The 21,421-nt window shown below is 39.3% G+C and overlaps 1 protein-coding gene across 3 annotated transcripts in view; it reads right to left on the reverse strand.

The window, feature by feature from the left end:
- Positions 1–1,244: 1,244 nt before the first annotated feature.
- The window catches only part of tacc3 (transforming, acidic coiled-coil containing protein 3), a 37,623-nt gene continuing 17,446 nt past the window's right edge, over positions 1,245–21,421 (reverse strand). For all 3 annotated transcript variants that reach the window (XM_061895230.1, XM_061895231.1, XM_061895232.1), the window contains 10 exons: positions 17,933–17,991; positions 17,731–17,864; positions 17,577–17,664; positions 9,128–9,253; positions 2,386–2,453; positions 2,145–2,188; positions 1,906–2,066; positions 1,727–1,833; positions 1,525–1,645; positions 1,245–1,449 (listed from right to left, as the gene is read on the reverse strand). In XM_061895230.1, coding sequence (XP_061751214.1) covers positions 1,384–1,449; positions 1,525–1,645; positions 1,727–1,833; positions 1,906–2,066; positions 2,145–2,188; positions 2,386–2,453; positions 9,128–9,253; positions 17,577–17,664; positions 17,731–17,864; positions 17,933–17,991 — 974 coding nt within the window. In that variant the 3' untranslated portion in view covers positions 1,245–1,383. The remainder of the gene's footprint in view (positions 1,450–1,524; positions 1,646–1,726; positions 1,834–1,905; positions 2,067–2,144; positions 2,189–2,385; positions 2,454–9,127; positions 9,254–17,576; positions 17,665–17,730; positions 17,865–17,932; positions 17,992–21,421) is intronic.

A 21,421-nucleotide genomic window follows, 5' to 3' on the forward strand; every position in this document is an offset into this window, starting at 1 on the left:
AGCCTTAAAATTCTCAATAACCTGTACCACGATGGAGTGTTCTCTTCCTTCGCCTCTCTGTCAACAAGATACAATCTGCCTAATACTAATTTCTTTCGATACCTCCAAACAAGGTATTTTATTAAAAAACTATTTCCCTTATTTTCCCATCCAGCCCCCAGAAGCAAAAATCTATTGGTTTCTCTCCTTTGACTCTGACCAACGACGTTTGATATCTGTCATATATAATGAAAATGGCCTTCTGAATCCACTGAATCACTTGCCAGAGAATCCTGGGAGAATGACCTTGGGGCAGCTATACCTGACGGGCAGTGGAGAGAGGCTGTGAGGCTGGTACATTCATCGTCAATATGTGCCAGGCATGGTCTAATACAGAGTAAGGTACTGCATAAAGCACATTTCACCAACGCTAGACTGGCTAAAATATACCCCAACTATAGAGACGATTGTAACCACTGTAGACAATTCCTAGCTGACCATTTGGATATGTTATGGAAGTGCCAAAAACTCAAGTTTTTGGTCTGCTATTTTTGACACTGGCTCTCGATCGGACAATAACACCCAGCCTGCTGACTGATCTCTTTTGGCGTTCCGCAGGTGGACAGTTTACCTGCTACCGCTCGTCATGTCATTGCGTTAACGACTCTGCTGACTAGGCGAACAATTCTTTTTGAATGGAAGCTTGCGTCTCCGCCGAGCCATAACAGTTGGATACAAGATGTCTTGCGGTGTCTAGAGAAGCTTCGGTTCTCACAAAAAGGATCTGTGTCATCTTTCCATAAAACTTAGGGCCTTCTCTTAGACCTTATTAGGGACAAGCTTGACATCCCCCCAAGCGATTCGGGTAACACAAAATAGACAGAGCTCACCGCTGAAGCCCCCCGCACCCTTTCCTTGTTTATTTACTTTTACGTTATATCTTATTGTTTATCTTATGTATTATTTATTTATTTTACCTTATCTATTCTTGTATTTATCTTTAGTATATTTTGTTCAATTGAATTTATTTTTGCATATATTCATGTGTCTGTATCTGTTATGGGCACTAGGTTACAATGACCTTGGGAATTGAGTGGGTGGGTATTGTAAGGGTTGGGTTTAGTATGTTTCATATTATAAAATGTGCAGATACCTCAACTTGCTGTTGCCATGATTCATCATGCTGTACTGTCTGCAAAATTCAATAAAAATATTTGGAAAAGAAAACAAAACAATTTTAAATGGTATTAAAAACAATTAAACAATTTATCAAATTAATCAACCTGTATCGTCTTTATTTTAATATTACAGTACTATAAGAACATGGACAAAAGACAAACAAGAAGATGATGAGAGCAACAATGAAGTATGTACAAAAAATGTAGAACAATAAGTGAAGTACTGTCAACCCTTCTGGACCTGGCTGATGAGTTCGTCACAAATTTTAGTGAGCTCTTCAACCTCCTTCGTCTGTCACATTAAAAACAAATATCTTGTTATTGATTATAGTCATAATAATAATAATAATAAAAAGTTAATGCTGACCTTCTGGTCTAGGTTCTTCTCAAGTGACTGCGCCTTCAGCTGATCCCACCGCATTTGCACTTGTAGGGCTGACACTTCGGCTTTGTATTTAGAGCGAACCTCAGCTATTTCCTCATTGGCACTGGCAGCAAATAAAGTCGGTGAGGATAAATGAATGATTATGAATGAGAACGCTGACATCAGAAAGTTTGGCATTTCTTACTGGCTGATTTTCTCCTCAGCGTGAGCTTTGAGGGTGTGGTAACGCTGCTCCTCCTTTTTGATTCTTACCAAATAATCCTGAGCACAAGCTTTCAACGTCTCTTCGTTCTGCAGAAACAGAAAAAGAAAATGGTGCCATGATGACTTTTTATTTTAAATGTCACGTATCCTAGATCTGACCTTTTTATATCCATCAATGACCTCCTTGTACTTCTCCAGTCGTTTAAAAAGCTCAGAGAATGACCTTTCTAAGTTGTTGAGGTCATTGGCGAGCTGCTTCTTCTCCAGGTGGGCCTCGTTAAGTTTACCCTGGGAAACGTCACGCTCCTTCTCTTGGTCAGCTTCAACAACACACAGTACACTCCTTCAGGAACACTTTATATATATATATTCCCCCCCACTCACCATCATAAACTTACCTATCATTTTTGCAATAATTAGCTCAAATTCTGCAATGATTTTCCTGTTGGAAAGAAAAGACGTCAGCTCGTACGCAAAATATACATAACATGAAAAGATCAGCTAGTATGTAACATACATAAAATGAAAGAACAAGTATGCAACGGAACACGCTTAAAATGAAAAGATCAGCGAGTATGCAATGTAACATACTGTATAAAAAACATATTCCATCAAAAAATGTTTGGATTCAAGTCTCACCGCATTTCCTGACCTTCGTCATGAAGTGTCTTAAACTTTGCACACATTTCTTCCTCTCTTTTTTTTGCCTGCAGCAAAAATCACAACATTTTCTCTTAAAAAATGATACATTTCAGGATTTCCCTTAGATTGCAAACAATTCCTTTAATAAAAAACGACTAGCGAAAAAAAAAAAAAAATCTGGCATCTTTTTCTGGTGTTACAAAATAATAGACTCTATTCGTGTTTAGAGACTGATGCTCGATGAACAGTGTGAGCAGCAGCAGCAGCGAGCCTGACGTCACATGTGTTTCACGCTGCTAGAGCCTCTCTCCATTAAAGGCGCCGCTGTCGTCTTTTACATTAGGTAGCTCGTGGTCCGCAAATATTTCTCGGATATATTAAAGTACCTCAGACATGCTGCCTCTGCTACGGACAACCTCATGCGCATTGCTTACATCAGCACAACACCTGGCAGTTTCAGTCTTTTTTCGGTGCATCACTAGTCATAGATCCATTTTCTACCGCTTATCCCTTTCGGGGTCGCAGAGGGTGCTGGTGCCAATCTCAGCTACAATCGGGCGGAAGGCAGAGTACACCATGGACAAGTCGCCACCTCATCGCAGGGCCAACACAGATAGACAGACAACATTCAAACTCACACACTAGGGCCAATTTAGTGTTGCCAATCAACCTATCCCCAGGTGCATGTCTTTGGAGGTAGAAGGAAGCCTGATTACCCAGAGGGAACCCACGCAGTCACATGGAGAACATGCAAACTCCACACAGAAAGATCCTGAGCGCAGGATCAAACCCAGGACCTTCGTCTTGTGAGGCATACGCACCAACCCTTGTTCCACCGTGCTGCCCTAGCATTAGTCAGTAGTGCGCAAATAGGCTATACACACACACACTGTATTTTCTGCACTATAGAGGGCACTGTTGTAGACGTCGCGAATATAAATACGTTGTGAAATGAGTTAGTTACACAAACGTTTATTTACATACCTAATTGTTTCCAAATGGTGTCTGTTCCACGGCAGATCAAACAAAATAGAAGTCATCATGATAGACCCACTAGCTGCAGAAACTAGCTCTTCAAATAACTAAACAGACTCAATGACTCCAATGACATTTCGGTGAATTAACAAAACTGAAACAATACAAAAAGAATGCCATTGTAAGTTACTAATACTAACACAGACACTTGTAAATGTTTTAGCATATTAGCTAAGGCTAACATAGTTAGCTTGATTACATGACGAGCACACACAAATATGCATGAAAAACACTACAGACATCACACATGGGACGGTTTAGGAAGTAAACATTGTTCCAATTCTACTATAAAACTTATAAACGTTGCTTGGAATGATGAATGAAGAATAAATACGAGTAGAAATGCAATGGACAAAAGACAAAAAAGGACTTCTACTTTCGATTTAAGGTTCAGTCTAAACAGAAGGGCACTGCAAAACAGCAGCAACTGCATTGAGCGAACTTGTCCAAAAGATAGCGCCTTTGCACAAACACACCCTTTCAGTGTATTTGCTTTGTTTTGTCTTTTTAAACTATTTGCATTAAGACCTTGAGCAAAAAAATAACCCGCTAATTAGCCGCAATGTTCTATAAGCTGCAGAGTTCAAAGCCTAGGAAAAAAAGAAAAAGCTTTTAATCTGGAATTTAGGGTATAACTATTCATACTGTAATGCTGGCATTAAAGTTGATGTATATTAGAGATGCACGGTTTGCGGTCTCATTCGCGGAGTCCGCGGGTCGGGCGGTTGACATGACGAAAATATAGATTTTAATTAGATTCGGGCGGGTGCTATTTAACCATCCAGAATGTTTGATATGCATGGTTCTGTGATCGGTATCCTTTGCCATCCAAAGTGCCATTTAAGACCCGTATCATAAAGCGAAGAGGACAATAAGAGACGCTATTATTCTCCTGAATGACTGACGGTAGTCACCCAGATAATAAGTATTAGGGCGTGCTATGAAGCCATTGGCTTTGTCGCCTACCACAACATGTACGATCTGCTTGTCAGTCCAGCATCATGTGTGTGGCTTCCGCAGCAACAAGCACACAACTGCAAGGCATACTGGGTGACACAGAGTACACTAATGGTTGTAATATAAACAATTTTAACACTCTTAGTAATATGCGCCACGCTGTGAAGCCAAACCAATTAAGAACGACAAACATTTCGGGAGAACATCCTCACAGTAACACAACATAAACGCAACACAACAAATACCCATAATCCTTTGTATTCATGACACTTCCTGACTATTTTATACACCCCTAGCAGCAACCCCCCCCCCAAAGGATTATGGGTATTTGTTGTGTTGCGTTTATGTTGTGTTACTGTGAGGATGTTCTCCCGGATATGTGTTTGTCAATCTTGTTGGGTGTGGCTTCACAGCGTGGCGCATATTAGTAAGTGTTAAAGTTGTTTATATCGCAACCATCAGTGTACTCTGTATCACACAGTATGCCTTTCGATCTTGAACGTGTGTTTAAGGAAGCTGTACACAACATGTCGCCGGCCCAACAATCAGTTTGTACATGTTGTTGAATGTGTCTAAGGCAATAGCTTCACAACACGCCCATTTCTTGTATTCAGGATGAACGCTATTGGATAGCCGCGGGAACGTTAGCGGCGCCAATTGTCTTCATTACTCTGTAACAGGATTCAATAGCTCTGTGAGTGGTAAAGGCGGACAACCTCTGATGTATTTCAGCGGGCGGTTGGCGGGCGGGTACGGTCCTGATAAAATGTTGGTTCGGGTGGACGGCGGGTGGATGACGACTTTGGAGATGCGGATGATATAATTGCCTATCCGCGCAGCTCTAATGTATATTGATCCCATGACAGTGTCATTTCAGCCATTTGTGCCTGAAAGATTTATGAAAATGGACATGTGTTCAAGCCGGAAAGAAAAATGTGCTGGAATTGTGCCGGTTGTCAGCATATGATTGGCAATAAAAGTTATTAAGAGCATCAAACTTTGTTCGACTTCTTCTGAAGGCTACAATACATAGTACTTTGTTTTCACGTACAGAAAAAAACTCATGGTGTGGCGGCATTTATTTTGCCATGGCGCATTGCCATGATCCATTACATTAGGGGGAAACCTTGCATTGCAAAAGAACATTTGGAAAGTAGAAACATAGTAAACAAAATCAGACTGTGTGCCATTTTTTCAATTTTATGAAAAGTAGATATGCATGATTTCACACTTTTCTTAAACTAAAACTCCTAAAAAATGCATTTAAACATATCAATTATTCTTCCTCACTATTTCATGCTATAGTTGTGGCGCATAAAAGCCAGAAAAAGATTATGCTCTCTATTTTTCTAAAGAAAAAAATTTACACAATCTGCTGGCCCTCACATTATGATAAGTCTAAATTACAATTCCGGACAGCAGGTGGCAGTGTTAACCTGCATGGTCAGAGGCATATCACTTAGTGATGGGATCGGCAGTTCTTTTGACTGTACTGAAGCACTAGAATCAGTTCCTTAAATTGATTCGTTCAAAAAATTTGTCTCCCCCTCCCCCCCAAAAATGTGTGCAGGTCGGCGAATCATGAGTCAGTCAGTAACAGCTTCCCCAGCGGCAGATCTCGGTGTGTCAGTTCGCGAACGACACAAGCCCTCAGCACCCAATGAACGACGCGCACAGTGACTGAACGAGAGCCTCAATGTGACGTCCTCCTCCGCGACACAGTCAGTTCTCTGTGTCAGTAGGTTCGTGAGTCCTGAGAGCGAGAGCGTTGTCGTTCATTGAGTGATTCATATCGTTAATCCGCAGTGAACGAATTGTTCGCTCAGTCCCGCCCCCATGATGAGTAGCTGGCTGCGTCGAGGGTTCAGTGAGTCACAGAATGCGCCAGTTAAACTCATAGCGGCATGGTCGCGGCGGAGCTTAAGTGAAGTGAGAAAGGAACAAATCAGTTCATGAAGTGATTCGGTTCAGTACGTTCACTCAAAAGATTCGTTCTTTCGAACGAATAATTCGCGAACGACACAACACTAATATCACTTGCTCAAAAAGCTGCTTTTCAACACTTGCAAAGGAGAGCAAAGTGCCTACAAGGCATGCTTGGTACTGGGGTTGCACAATGTAGACCAGGGGCGCTCACACTTTTTCTGCAAGCGAGCTACTTTTCAATTGACCAAGTCGAGGAGATCTACCTCATTCCTATTTATAAATTATATTTATTTATTTATGAAAGAGACATTTTTGTTAACAAGTTAATGGTGTTTAATGATAATACAAGCATGTTTAACACACATAGATTCCTTTATTTCATGAAGACAAGAATATAAGTTGGTGTATTTGATTCTGATGACTTGCATTGATTGGAATTAGACAGTGGTGCTGATAACGTCCGCATTTTCAAATGGAGGAGAAAAAAAAGTCCTCCTTTCTGTCCAATACCACATGAAAGTGGTTGGATTTGGCATCTCATTTGTCCAACTTGCATACTCGTTTTTGAACACTTTGTTATGAGAGTAGCATATGTGTGTGGCCCTTTAATGTCTGGCAGCAAGTGAGTGACGTCAGTGACTGTGCGGGTGGGCAAGCAAGTGAGAAAGCAGTCGCTGAGGGCGGGGGAGAAATACATTGGCATCAAACTCCGTAGCTCGCTAGCTTTCTGAGACTCTTATTTTGTTAGCACAGGCAGGATGAAACAGGTCTTTTATGGTGAAGACAGGAACTGTGCAGTCGGTCTTTAGAGTTTTGACAGTAGGTACGGAGTCTCTAGAAATAAAATGTGTTTCTCTGCGTCCGCCCTGTTAGTGATTTTTTTCTTAAATATGAGCTCGCAGCAGCCAGCGTCATATCACAAGATCCTCGGGTGCCGAGAATGTCAAACAACTGACGAAAGTGAAGTCTTGGTATGATTGATGATTGCTCATTTTTATGTTTATTTTTTAATGCCTGGCTTGAGATCGACTGACACACCCTCCGAGATCGACAAGTCGATCGTGATCGACGTAATGGGCACCCCTGATGTAGACAATAAAAATGTGGTTGACTATAGAGAAATTAATACAATTATTCACACAAACTAGCTGTGTCCTGCAAATTTGACAGTGACAAACAAACGACCAAGTTCTGAACGCAAAATAGCATTGTAGCTAGCAGCTAATGCCCCTTCACAATTTAAAGCCACTTCGAAGTCAGCAATCTTCGCCTCGATGGCGGTAAATAAACTACAATTATTTTACGTAGCATCCCAGGAGAATGAGGAATAGCTAAGCATGGTCCACTACACTTTTGAGTCAAAATCTAACAATATTCTCCTGACCAAAATTTCACATTTATTAGCAAATATTTTCATAAAAATGTATCATGTGATGAAATTTATGTATACAAGTTTACACAGATCAAATTCTTGCACACTTTTGGATTATAAACAAAAATAGGCCTAGAAATGGATTAACTAGAATTCAAAATATAAAAATTTTGAAATACATAATATCGTGTATTGTACCTCTGAATGGACTCGTCTGTCGTAGATTGGTGTGAGAGGAGCAGAGTCGGAGGTGGGAGGCTTCGATAGTTGATTTGAGGCTGCATTTGTGACGATGTTTGACTTCAGCTTGAAGGCAGATCCCAGTGAAAAATTACTTCTCCGTAAAGTCACATTACTTAGATGCCTTGCCGATTTCGCGTGGTCAAAGAGTGCCACCTTTCCCCGAGATCCATAGTTCACAATGTCCTTGCAATATAAGCACTGAGGCCGAAGATTAGCCAGGGACACGCCACCTGAGCCCCGGTGAGATGAGCAAAGAGGGCGCAGCGCGCAGGGATCCTCCCGCTGTCCGATGATTGGCACCAACCAAGACCTGATCAGTCGAAGCGCCCGCCCCGACAAATAGCGACCAAAACAGTCGCTGTACTCCATGGGAAGTGCAAAGCTCTTCACCGCATCAGGATGTGCCAACCGAGCTTTCACTTTAACCAGTCGGCCGGATCGCAATCCTTGGCGTTTCCGCTTCCTGGGCAGCGGCGTGTTCACCCGACGGAAGCACTCGGGTAGGTTAGCATTAGCACGGAAAAATTAATCAGAGTCTCTTGCATTGTAAAGTTCACATGACCGTACTGACTCCCCCTATCCTAAACAACTCCTGGCGTTCATACACTAGAAGTGAGTCGATGGTCCTCAAAACACACGTCAAAATAACCACAAAACGGACAGTAGTGCTCAGAGGCAAGCGGCGAACCAGACACACCGGCGCCATCTTGTTCTCTTCTATTGTAACGAATTAATAATGCATCCATTTTCTACCGCTTATTCCCTTTTGGAGTTGCGGGGGGCGCAGGCGCCTGTCTCAGCTACAATCGGGCGGAAGGCGCTGTACACCCTGGACAAGTCGCCACCTCATCGCAGGAATTTAAAATATTATAAGAATACGAGTTCAGAAACACTCACAATAATTGAGAATCAGAAACTAGATATTGTCGACAAACGACGCGTGCAGACGCCTATAACGGGCAATGTCACTGGTTGATGTCGTCAGCTGATTGTAGAGCTAGCCAATCTGGTGCCTTCACACATTGGCATTATATTATATAAATGACCCTGGCGGCGCCAAAATCGGCGGAATTCCGCGGAAAAATTCCCATCCCTGGCACCTCTGTTCTAGATTATTTTTTCCTGAGGGGGCATATATTTGACTAAATAAAGTCACCAGTAACAAGATCAATTAAACATAAGTCTGTCTACTTGGGCGGGATGTACCTCAGCCTGGACCTTGGCAATGGCGGCGTCCATGTCCTTCTGACTGTACTTGAGCACTTCAATGATGTCCTCAATGTTTGCAGACGGTGAGAAAGAAGAGCCCAGGTTTGCCAGTGTCTGTGGCGTCTGAATGACAGAAAGACATACTTGTTGGATGATGTTGAAACTAAAGAAAAGCACTGAATGGCAAGTAAAGAGTGACCAGGGATGAGCCTTTTTAAAAAAAAAAATTAATTTCTAATTAACAAGATGAAAGTAAAATGCTCTCAAACATAATAAATTAATCAAAGTTTAGTTAAGCAAAAATGTCTCAAAGGGCTGCACAAGCCAAAACAACATTCTTGGCTCAGATCCCACATCAGGAAAAAAAAAAAAAAAAAACTCAACCCAATGGGAACAACAAGAAACCTTGGAAGGGACCGCAGATGTGGGGAAGCAAAATTCAGCAATAAAAAAACCGTAGAAGGACGCAAAAAAGGAATTTGAGGGGCTTGCCTTCAGTTTCTCTTCTCCACGGTGGACCTTGTGTCCCCTGCCGTGACCGTGAAGCGAACCTGCACTACTGTGTAAGGTTGTCCCGATACCAATATTTTGGTACAGTTACCAAAATGTATTTCAATACTTTTCATAACATAGGTGACCACAAAAAAAAAATATTGGCTTCATTGGAACATAACATCTTATGATACATCAAACATATATTTCTTGTTGCAATCAAATTGTCTTCTTTAGTAGTAATTAAGCAAACAGAGGGTCCTAATTTGGCTGATGACGTATGCACTAACAGATTGTGTCATTTCTTATTCTATTATTTTGTCAAAATAACGGACAAGCATTAGAAAATGGATTATTAATCTACTTGTTCATATCTGTGACATTGTTTTTACATGTTATATCTTGACTTCTGTTAAAATGTAATAATCACATTCATCTGTTTGATACTATTAATTTGCATGATACTCTAAATGTTGGTATCAATCCAATAGAGTATTTCCAGGGTCACACTATGGTCAACTTAGTTATTCTTCTTCTTACAACTTTTTGGGTTAAACAATAAAAAAAGACAAGATTTTGTGAAAAAAAAAAGTCAATATAATCATTGTAATGTCGACTATGTACGGTTCTTGTACTTGGTAATATTACAGTAAAAATTTGTGTGGACCTGCCCATTGCATTTGCTTACATTCGGGAGCGCTGGCTACGGTGTGTACTGAAGCATGTTTAGCTATTCGTCGTCCTGCAGGAATGATACTTGTAAGACACGTAGTTTGTCCCCCATGGCAGCAAGGACTAGAAGTAGCTAAAACCCTACAGACTGCGGATAGACAAGGTTCCTTTAATGGTACCCGGAGGTAAAATAGTTGTGCAGGCATTTGTAATGCAGCAAGCAAACACAAATCATATAAAATATAAAAACATTTTAAAAATCCACAAACGATCACCTGTATACAGGCATACTGTAGAACAATAAAATATAATACCTAATAAATCAATAGAATCGTTGTGATTAAAGCGCTATGGCTTAATAAATACATTTAAAAAACTAAATCACAATGTGATAGACTTATTTAAAGGCCTACTGAAACCCACTACTACCGACCATGCAGTCTGATAGTTTATACATCAATGATGAAATATTAACATTGCAACACATGCCAATACGGTCGGTTTAGTTTACTAAATTACAATTTTAAATTTCCCGTGGAGTTTCCTGTTGAAAACGTCGCGGAATGATGACGCGTGTTTGTGACGTTATTGGTTGGAGGGGTCATATTAGCGCCGCACCACTCACGGCTAAAAGTCGTCTCTTTTCATCGAGCAATTACACAGTATTTTGGACATCTTTGTTGCTGAATCTTTTGCAATTTGTTCAAATAATAATGGAGAAGTCAAAGTAGAAAGGTGGAGGTGGGAAGCTTTTAGCCTTTAGCCACACAAACACAGTGTTTTCTTGTTTAAAATTCCCAGAGGTGAAGCTTTACTATGGATCAGAGCGGTCAAGCGAACATGGATCCGACTACATGTCGACCGGCAGTTTTCGGTGAGAAAATTGTGGAAATAAGTCGCCTCTTACCGGAGATCAGCGGAGCTTCTGTCGTGCTTAGCTGCCGTGACTTCTCTCAGAGACTGGCCTCAACACACCCGTGGACACACCCCTTCGACTATCAGGTACTATTTAACTCACTAAAACACTAGCAACACAATAGAAAGATAAGGGATTTCCCAGAATTATCCTAGTAAATGTGTCTAAAAACATCTGTATCGCTCCCAATGCAATTGCCTTTTTTTTTTTTAAACTTTATTTATTTTATTTTTTCTAGTCAGTCACTCTAAATTTCCTCATCTACGAATCTTTCATCCTCGCTCAAATTAATGGGGAAATTTTCGCTTCCTCGGTCTGAATTGCTCCTGCTGCTGGAGGCTCACATTATAAACAATGTGAGGATGTGAGGAGTCCTACAACCAGTGACGTCACGTGCACATCGTCTGCTACTTCCGGTACAGGCAAGGCTTTTTTATTAGCGACCCAAAAGTACCAAACTTTATCGTCGATGTTCTCTACTCAATCCTTTCAGCAAAAATATGGCAATATCGCGAAATGATCAAGTATGACACATAGAATGGACCTGCTATCCCCGTTTAAATAAGAACATCTCATTTCAGTAGGCCTTTAAGCGTGTGATGGCACGCTACAAAGAGGATCAATGAACCGCCGACCAGAGCGAAGGAGCTGGAATTCACTGCGTTAAGGATGATAGGTGCAGGGGTGAATGATAGAGCTTGCCTTGAGCTGCAGCTGTGTGGCATGGATGTCAAATAGGTTGAGTTGCAGTTCACCTATAAGCTTACTAGTGCAGACTTGTTTCTCAAGGACAAACCACCAAACCATGACACCAGGGAGAAAGAGAATCGATTCAATATATGCCCGATAAAAGAGTGACAACAGGCAATGAAGACGTTGGTGTCCCTTTTTACACACTGCTTCGCAGTTCGTCTCGAAGGTCAGCTTTGAGTCTATGACCATGCAAAGGTACTTGTAGCTGTCCACACAGTCTACAGGCTGAGCTTTTATGAATGTGGTGGGTTTGGCATTGGTGTGGGTTCTAAAATCAAAAACATTAGTCACTAGCGAGCTAATAGCTAACAAAAGCAAGAGCTAAGCACCCATTTCAAAGTGGCGTTTCAGTGTTTACAGCAGGGGTGTCAAACGTACGGCCTGCGGCCCGGATCAGGCCCGCGAACAGGTTTTATCCGGCCCGCGGGATGAGTTTGCTAAGTATAAAAATTAACCTGAAATTTTTGAATGAAAGAAACAACTCTTCTACATGAGTCTACTGGATGTTGCAATAGCAATTCTTTGTATCTCTGTAGATCAGGGGTCGGCACCCGACGGCTCCGGAGCCGCATGCGGCTCTTGGGTCACTCTGATGTGGCTCAGCTGCATACTTGCCGATCCTCCCATTTTACCGGGAGGTTTTCCGGATTTCAGTGCCTCTCCCAGAAATCTCCCCAGGATAACATTCTCAGATTTTCACCCGGCCAACAATATTGAGGGCGTGCCTTGATGGCAATGCCTTAAACGTCCTCTAGACCATGTCGTCGCGTCCGCTTTAATACTATGCTGAGTGCCGGCCAGCCACATTTAGTGTGCGGCTGCTGACTCAGCGCGCAAGCGACTGCAAGGCATAGTTGTTCAACAGCCATACAGGTTACACTGAGGGTTGTGATATAAACAACTTTAACACTCTTACTAATACGCGCCACACTGTGAACCCACACCAAACAAGAATGACAAACACATTTTAGGAGAACAACCGCACTGTAACACAACAGAACAAATACCCAGAATACCATGCATCCCTAACTCTTCCGGGCTACATTATACACCCCCCCCTCCATGCGTCGGTTGAGGTGGGCAGGGTTGGGGGGGGGCGGGCTTTGGTGGTAGCGAGGGTGTATAATGTAACCCGGAATAGTTCAGGATACATGGGATTCTGGGTATTTGTTCTGTTGTGTTTATGTTGTGTTACAGTGCGGATGTTCTCCCAAAATGCGTTTGTCATTCTTGTTTGGTGTGGTTTCACAGTGTGGCGCATATTAGTAAGAGTGCTAAAGTTGTTTATATCACAACCCTCAGTATAACCTGTATGGCTGTTGACCAAGAATGCCTTGCAGTCGCTTATGTGTGTCTGCAGAAGCCTCATACAACATGAGAACGGGCTGGTAAGTTTTTTGTTACGGTTGTAGAGGGCGCTAAACGCATTGTCATCATAGCACGCCCTTATTATTGTTGTTGTTTGGGTGAAAAACAGCAGACAGTCGAGAGAATGGTTGCTCTGAAACTCGGTAGTCTCCTTGAAAAATTGAGATGGTTGGCAAAAGTGATGTTGTCAAGCGGCATTCAAATAAAACTTGCTGGCAGCACTAATATTAAATATTTTCATATTAAAAAGGTACACGCCGCGTGTCTGAGACCCCTGGTTAATACATAGCACAAAGTAAAACAAAAACTTTGTACGCTGTGTTATTTCATTTCAAATTAGTCTTGTGGCTCCCATAGTTTCCTTTATTTTGTGAAACGGGTCAAAATGGCTCTTTGAATGGTAAAGGTTGCCAACCCCTGCTGTATGATGGTACATATGTACTAGGGGTGTGGGAACAATCGATTTAAATACGAATCGAATCAAATACGTTGTGCGATTCAGAATCGATTGTCTTTTTTTTTTTTTAAACATTTGTTTTTGATCAATCCAACAAACCAATACACAGCAATACCATAAGAATGCAATCCAATTCCAAAACCAAACCTGACCCAGCAACACTCAGAACTGCAATAAACAGATTAATTGAGAGGAGACACAAACACGACAAAGAAAAAAACAAAAGTAGTGAAACAAAAATGAATATTATCAACAACAGTATCAATATTAGTTATAATTTCAGCATAGCAGTGATTAAAAATCCCTCATTTACATTATCATTAGACATTTATAAAAAAAATCAAAAATAGTGTCACAGTTCCTTACACTTGCATCGCATAAGCTTGACAACACACTGTGTCCAATGTTTTCACAAAGATAAAATAAGTCATATTTTTGGTTCGTTTAATAGTTAAAACAAATTTACATTATTGCAATCAGTTGATAAAACATTGTCCTTTACAATTATAAAAGCTTTTTTTTTTTTTAAATCTACTACTCTGCTAGCATGTCAGCAGACTGTGTGTGGTAGATCCTGCTGAAATCCTATGTATTGAATGAATACAGAATCGTTTTTGAATCGAGAATCGCATTGAATTAAAAAAAATTGATATATTATCGAATCGTGACCCCAAGAATCGATATTGAATCGAATCGTGGGACACCCAAAGATTCGCAGCCCTAATATGTACAAAATAAACCATATGATGTTGGTACATCAATCGAGGAAAATGATCAAACTACATACATGGCATACTGTAATTTGATTTTGATATTTTTTTATCTTGATTGATTGAAAATGAACACCATTGAGTTGACTGATGAACATTATCACATCATTCATTCAGAAAATATAAATAACGACAAATAAAGATAGAATACTATTAACCGCAACATGTAAGTGTAAAAACAACATTATGATATGTACATTTTCAGAATGTGCTTCTTCTATTTCTAAACACAGAAAACAATTTGAAGGTGTCTTTCTTTTTAAGTTATCCTACAGGGATTTTACCAGTCCGGCCCACTTGGGAGTAGATTTTTCTCCATGTGGCCCCCGATCTAACATGAGTTTGACACCCCTGGTTTATAGCTTCACATGGTTAGTTTTTAAGTCAAAATGCATCCAATCTTCCTTTTCTATCCCCACACTGTTTCCACTTGTAAGAACTTTGTGCGTTGTTTAACATGCACTCCTGCTTGTTTTACCATCACGGTGCGTCATGTTTGGAAAAAAAAAAAAAAGCTTTTTTTTTTTCTGAAGCAGTATAGTACCATTTTTATTCATTGGTAACACAGTACTTGATTAAAACCGGTATACCGTACAACCCAACATATGTGTTTACGATATGATTGCCATTAAACTAATCCTAAACTAGTCAAAAGTCCACTTAGAATGAAGCCGATGAGCGTCGCTCTATTTCGCCCATAAAGGGTTTTAAAAAACATCCAATCACCTCCATCAAGGTTTTATACACACGCTGTAAGTATATATGTAATGTAGTAACAGGCACATTCATAATAACAGGTACTATTTACGTATTTTACTAATTTTTAGGCGGCGCGATAATTTCAAAAATGTATTACGACATTGGCTTTTTTCTTCAAAAACATCACTGATTATTACTCACTGCAGATATCACTAAAGGCAAACAAAATAAAATCACTTACTGTATAATGTCTGCCCTCACTAAGATGCCAACTGCTCAAAGTTTTTAGGGCTGCACATTTAATTGCATTTTAAATTGAGATCACGATTTTGGCCGCTACGATTAAATGACGGTGATCGTCGGGGACATTAACATTTTAAAAACAAGCTGTGCTGCATTTCAAACGAAGCACGTTCACAACCAACAGTCAGCCAACCACCAGGGAGCGACCGATAGACAATGGACTCATGTGAGAGCAAGTAAGACTGAGGGACAACGGAGGTTGACTGAATATTGGCCAGTAGCTCCCGAAAACATTAGGACAAATAAATGCATTATTGCATCGGTGCCGCAGAGCTACTCACACGGTACAGACAGGCACGCATTTTAACCCTGAAAGATGACCGCACTAAGCTACGTTAGGTACATCTAAAAAAAATTATCGAGTTATGGAAACACGTTAAGCATTAACAACACTTCCCTTCTTTGCTCAATAGTCCTCGTTTGCCCGCGCTGTGAAGCTGGTTGCTAGCCAGCAACCGCCACAGAGCCCCTTACAATAGCTACAAAAGCAGAGGTGCCCAAAATACAGAGGACCGTGCACAGAGGGTCCCCGTATCCACCCACCTTTCAACACGCCAAAATAACAGAAGTAATAAACTTTTATTTGGCCAAAGACATATGCCCTACATAAACTTTGTGCAGTAGCATGAATGTGTTCCTTTGTATTTGCATTATCTTATTTTTTTCACTTAATTGCACTTTATGATCACACTCTACAATGGCATATTTTAGTTACCCCTTTGTTTTTTGTACATTTTATTTAATTATTGAATTGCTTTTGAATTTAAAATAAAAGCCAAGTTTACATACTGTTTGTTTAAAATAAGTGCAATAAAATATGTATTAACGGTAAATAATCGTGATTTCAATATTGCTGAAAATAGTTGTGATTCATGTTTTGGCCATTATTGTGCAGCCCTTCCTATTTAGATGAAGAATGACTCATAACCCTCATAAAGCAAAGTGTGTGAAACCAAGCACAGACCAAGCGAGTTTTCGTGTCTTTCTCGCCATTCCGAAGTATAAATTGGATGCCAAAGTTTTACAACTCGTTGGATTATGTCCACATCCTTCTATCAAAGTGAGACATTTTTTATGATATACAATAAACTTCCACAAGCATTGAGGCGAGAAAGCAGCTCACTAGCCGATGTCAACACAGCCACACAAATTAGTTAGCTCTATCTGATAATGGCGCCGCTATAAATAGTTTGTCCGCGTTAGTGCTTAGCACACCAATATCACTAATATTTGGTTACTATTCAAGTCTAAAAACGCAAATAGAGTGCGGATGGCTGTTTTTGATGTTTATTTAGAGGGATTTAAAAGAGGACCTCCTACTGATTCCATTGTAAGCTAAATTTTATTTACAAGTTAAAATGCATTAAAAAAGAAAAACATTTCTGTCTTGTCTTTCATGATTGTAAAGGTTTCTTGTTTTAATGTTAACTTTTAAGCTGGCTCGCGTCAGTCTGTAAGTTCATCAAGGTGCAGTTATCAAAAACGGTTTTACAATCATTTGAATTTAAAACGGTAACACAAACTGTCAGGAGTTTTACTGGGGTTATCATTAATACGGTTTATTGCTACTGTAACGTAGCACCGTTGGATTAGGATCGGTGTGATTTTGTTTGTCCCAAAAAAAGTACCAGATTCAGTGCCAATCCCGAGCCACTGGTTTATCTGCTTTAAACAGGAACCGCAAAGTCTTTGGCAAAAACGTGTATAACATGTAATATACAGAAAATGTTCCTGGAGGTTGTGACTCTGCCTTTCTCCTGTCGAGGGTATTTTATTAATTTCTTAAAGTTCTGAATGAAAAGAACATGATTCGGGATAAATATGCTACCAAATCACATACTCTGCTATATGAAATTTCTTCTGTTGGAGATGTCATCAGGCTGATGCAGGCTCAACCACATTTTGGATCTAAAAGTAGGTGTTCTAAAATGTGCTGAAACTGATCACTTTATTTTAGAAGGGCCCTTTAATTACTTCACCAATCAATCAATAAGGTGATTTCTAGAAGTGACTTACTGGAGCTGTAATGTCATCAGTCATTTTGCAGCTCAGCTTCTGAGGCAAATTTGCAGCTTCTTTTTCAGCCACTGGTGGAATTTCAAACCTAAAATTAGACAAAATTTCAGTTTCCAGTTTCGATTTCACCCGGACACGCTTTTGCAGAGATTACCGTGAAAAAAGTGCAGCAGGCTGAGTAGCTTGTGCTGGAACAACCAGGCCTCCTCCACACTTCTTTGGGCTCTCCCTCAGTAAGGGGTCAAATTTTAGGTACAAAGACTGTTTGCGCAGCGCTGACTCCTTGAACTTGTCACAAAAAGAACAAATGTTTAGTTCATGCATTCCACAAACATCAGTGAAGTAGCAACACTCACGCTGCAGGAGCCAAACTGTTCGAGGTAGTCAATTTGTCCTTCAAAGTTGTTGGCCATGACTATGGAAAGAAAAAAAACAACAACCTGATTATTTCAAGACTAAGTCAGTGATTTTCAAACTGTTGTATGAGTAGCACTAATGGTATGCGAGCTCCATCTAGTGGTACGCAAAATAATCCCTTAAATATTCAAACAGTTTTACTGTTAAAACTGTGTGTAATGTTACATTAGCCAAAAATATAAAATTCACTAGTTAAATATAACGTCTGCCTTGTTTTTAAATGAATACTTTGGCCTACTATGCTACTGTATTTTATTGTCGTTATTCTGGTGGCAGTTGGTAAGGAAAGTCTTTTCTGAGGTGGTACTTGGTGGAAATAGTTTAAGAACCACTTCTTTAAGTAGGAGGTTATGACAACAAAGACAATGCCACATTTTAAAAAAGGCAATGTTTGGAGTGTTTTTTTAATTTTATTTCTGATACATTAAATATGTGACTTTCTATAAAGCGGATTTAGCACAGTTGTCAAACTCAGGCTCAGAAGCCATATCTGACCTCATTTTATGTGTCCCGCAAAAGCCTGGAACTAATATGCATCTCTTCTTACTAAATGTATTCAACGTTCTATTTTACCCCCATAAAAACAAAAAAACATGTACTGCATGCAATTTTCTATCTTTTAAACTTTATCTAATATTGCAACATATATAAATTCGAAAACTTTTTTGTCAAAAATAAGTACTTAATATCTGCCTGAGGCATGATTTTAAAGCACGCAAGTTATCCATCATATTGCCTACAGTAAAAATATTTTAAGGTACAAAATGGTAGCTCAGTCGCCAGAATTCTACAGTATTGACAGTAACTAGGCTCCAGCACCCCTCACGACCCTGAAAGGGACAAGCGGTAGAAAATTGATATATGGATGGACACTTTGACACCGTAAAAACGATTTATTTTACCATAAAACATTGGTACTGTTTTTACATTTTAATTTATATGATGTAAAAAAAACATTGTACGGTAAAATTTTGGCAATCAAGCTATGAGTTTTTTTTTTACTGTAAAATCAGATTCTTTTTTTTACAGCGTACGGAAATATATACACACACACACGATGAAATAATTGTGTAACAAAATCATGAGGCAATTTATATTTGCACAATATTCCCTGTTACAAGCAGCCCTCTGAGAGCAGCCATCACGGTCAAGAGGCCCACAAGTTTGACATCCCTGAGATACAGTATATTAATGACATATGGATGGGTCCATAAAAAAATCTTTAACCTACAGTAACGTCTTTTATAGTTTATTTGAAGTTCATATACAGACAATGACAAAGAGGTTACTGGAGGTGGGAATGTTTGGGCACGCTCACGATTCGATTACAATTCAGGAGTTACGATTCGATTAAAAATCAATTATTGATGCATCTTTAATTCATGCGTATTGATGCAGTTTTACATTTCTTTAAGTTTTACTAAATAAGCGTTTGTCAATTAGAGCTTTTAAAAACAGTGCATTTGTAATAAACAGTTTAAATAATTCCAATCAATTTTATTAAATTAATGGAGATATGTGCAAAACTGGAACATAAGTGCACTTTAATAAAAAGGAGCTCATCGAATTTCTTGGCGAGTTGGCTCGCTGCAGTCGTCCAAATTATAGAATTGTCTGCATTATTTTATGTACAATAAATAAATCAATTGATGTTTACTAATCAATTTTATAATCGTCCATGTCTGAATTGCGATGCATCTAAACATATATTATTTCCCCAATCTCTAGTGCAGTCGATCTCAAATGGGGGTACGCGCACCCCTGGGGGTACTTGAAGGTATGCCAAGGGGTACGTGAGATTTTTTTTTTATAATTCTAAAAATAACAACGATTCAAAAATCCTTTATAAATATATTTATTGAGTAATACTTAAAAAAAAATATGAATTTAAATTCATAAACTGTGAAAAGAAATGCAACAATGCAATATTCTGTGTAGACAGCTAATTTTTTTTTGGACATGTTCCATAAATGTTGAAGATTTATTTTTGTGTGAAGAAATGTTTAGAATTAAGTACATGAATCCAGATGGATCTCTATTACAATCTCCAAGGAGGGCACTTTAAGTTGATGATTAGTTCTATGTGCAGAGGTGGGTAGTAACGCGCTACATTTACTCCGTTACATTTACTTGAGTAACTTTTGGAATAAATTGTACTTCTATGAGTAGTTTTTATGTAACATACTTTTACTTGAGTATATTTACAGAGAAGAAACGCTACTTTTACTCCGTTCCATTTATCTACATTCAGCTCACTACTCGCTACTTTTTTTTAATCGATCTGTTAATGTTTGTTTTGGTTAATGACAGAACTTCAAAGTAGGATCTACGCATGCCTGCGTTTCACCAATCACATGCACTCACTGGTGACGTTGGACCAATCAAACAGAGCCAGGCGGTCACATGACCCGACTTAAACAAGTTGAAAAACTCATTGGGGTGTTACCATTTAATGGTCAATTGTACGGAATATGTACTGTACTGTGCAATCTAGTAATAAAAGTTTCAATCAATCAATCAAAAGTGTAAAGGAAAAAATATTTTTTTTATTTCAAGCGTACTTCCCGTCAAAAGCCTAAAGACTGATCGCACAGTTCCTGTCTTCACAATAAAAGTGCCGCTGCATCGCGCCTGCGTTAACAAAATAAGAGTCTCCGAAAGCCAGAGCAAACAAACTAGCAAGCTACGGAGTTTGCCGCCAATGTATTTCTTGTAAAGTTTATAAAAACGAATATGGAAGCTGGACAAATAAGATGCCAAAAACCAACAACTTTCATGTGGTATTAGACAGAAAAGAGGAACTTTTTTTCTCCATTTGAAAACGTAGACGTCTGATTCCAATCAATGAAAGTCATCAGAATCAGGTAATACACCAACTTATAGTCTTGTCTTCATGAAATATAGGAATCTATGTGTTAAACATGCATGTATATACATTAAAACACCTTTAACATGTCAACAAAAACGGCAAAATAAATAAATATAAATTATATACTGTGTGTGTGTGTGTGTGATATATATATATATATATATATATATATATATATATATATATATATATGATATGTGTGTGTATAAATGATATGTGTATGTATGTATGTATATGTATATATGAGGTAGATCACCTCGACTTGGTAATTTATAAAGTAATTGATAAACGTTGAAAAACCTATTGGGGTGTTACCATTTAGTGGTCAATTGTACGGAATATGTACTGTACTGTACAATCTACTAATACAAGTTTCAATCACTCAATCAATCAATCAATCAATCAAATCAATGAATGCCTACTGAGCCTATAGTGCTGTTAAGTTATTGTGGCTCAATGTGCCATTTTTTTATTTTTATTTTAATGTACTATTATCTAATATATATTACTGTTTTAGTTGCTTAAGAGATATTCCTGGCTCTGAATTTGCTCGTTGCAA

Source organism: Nerophis ophidion, linkage group LG03 (assembly GCF_033978795.1).
Source record: "Nerophis ophidion isolate RoL-2023_Sa linkage group LG03, RoL_Noph_v1.0, whole genome shotgun sequence".
NCBI lineage: Eukaryota > Metazoa > Chordata > Actinopteri > Syngnathiformes > Syngnathidae > Nerophis > Nerophis ophidion.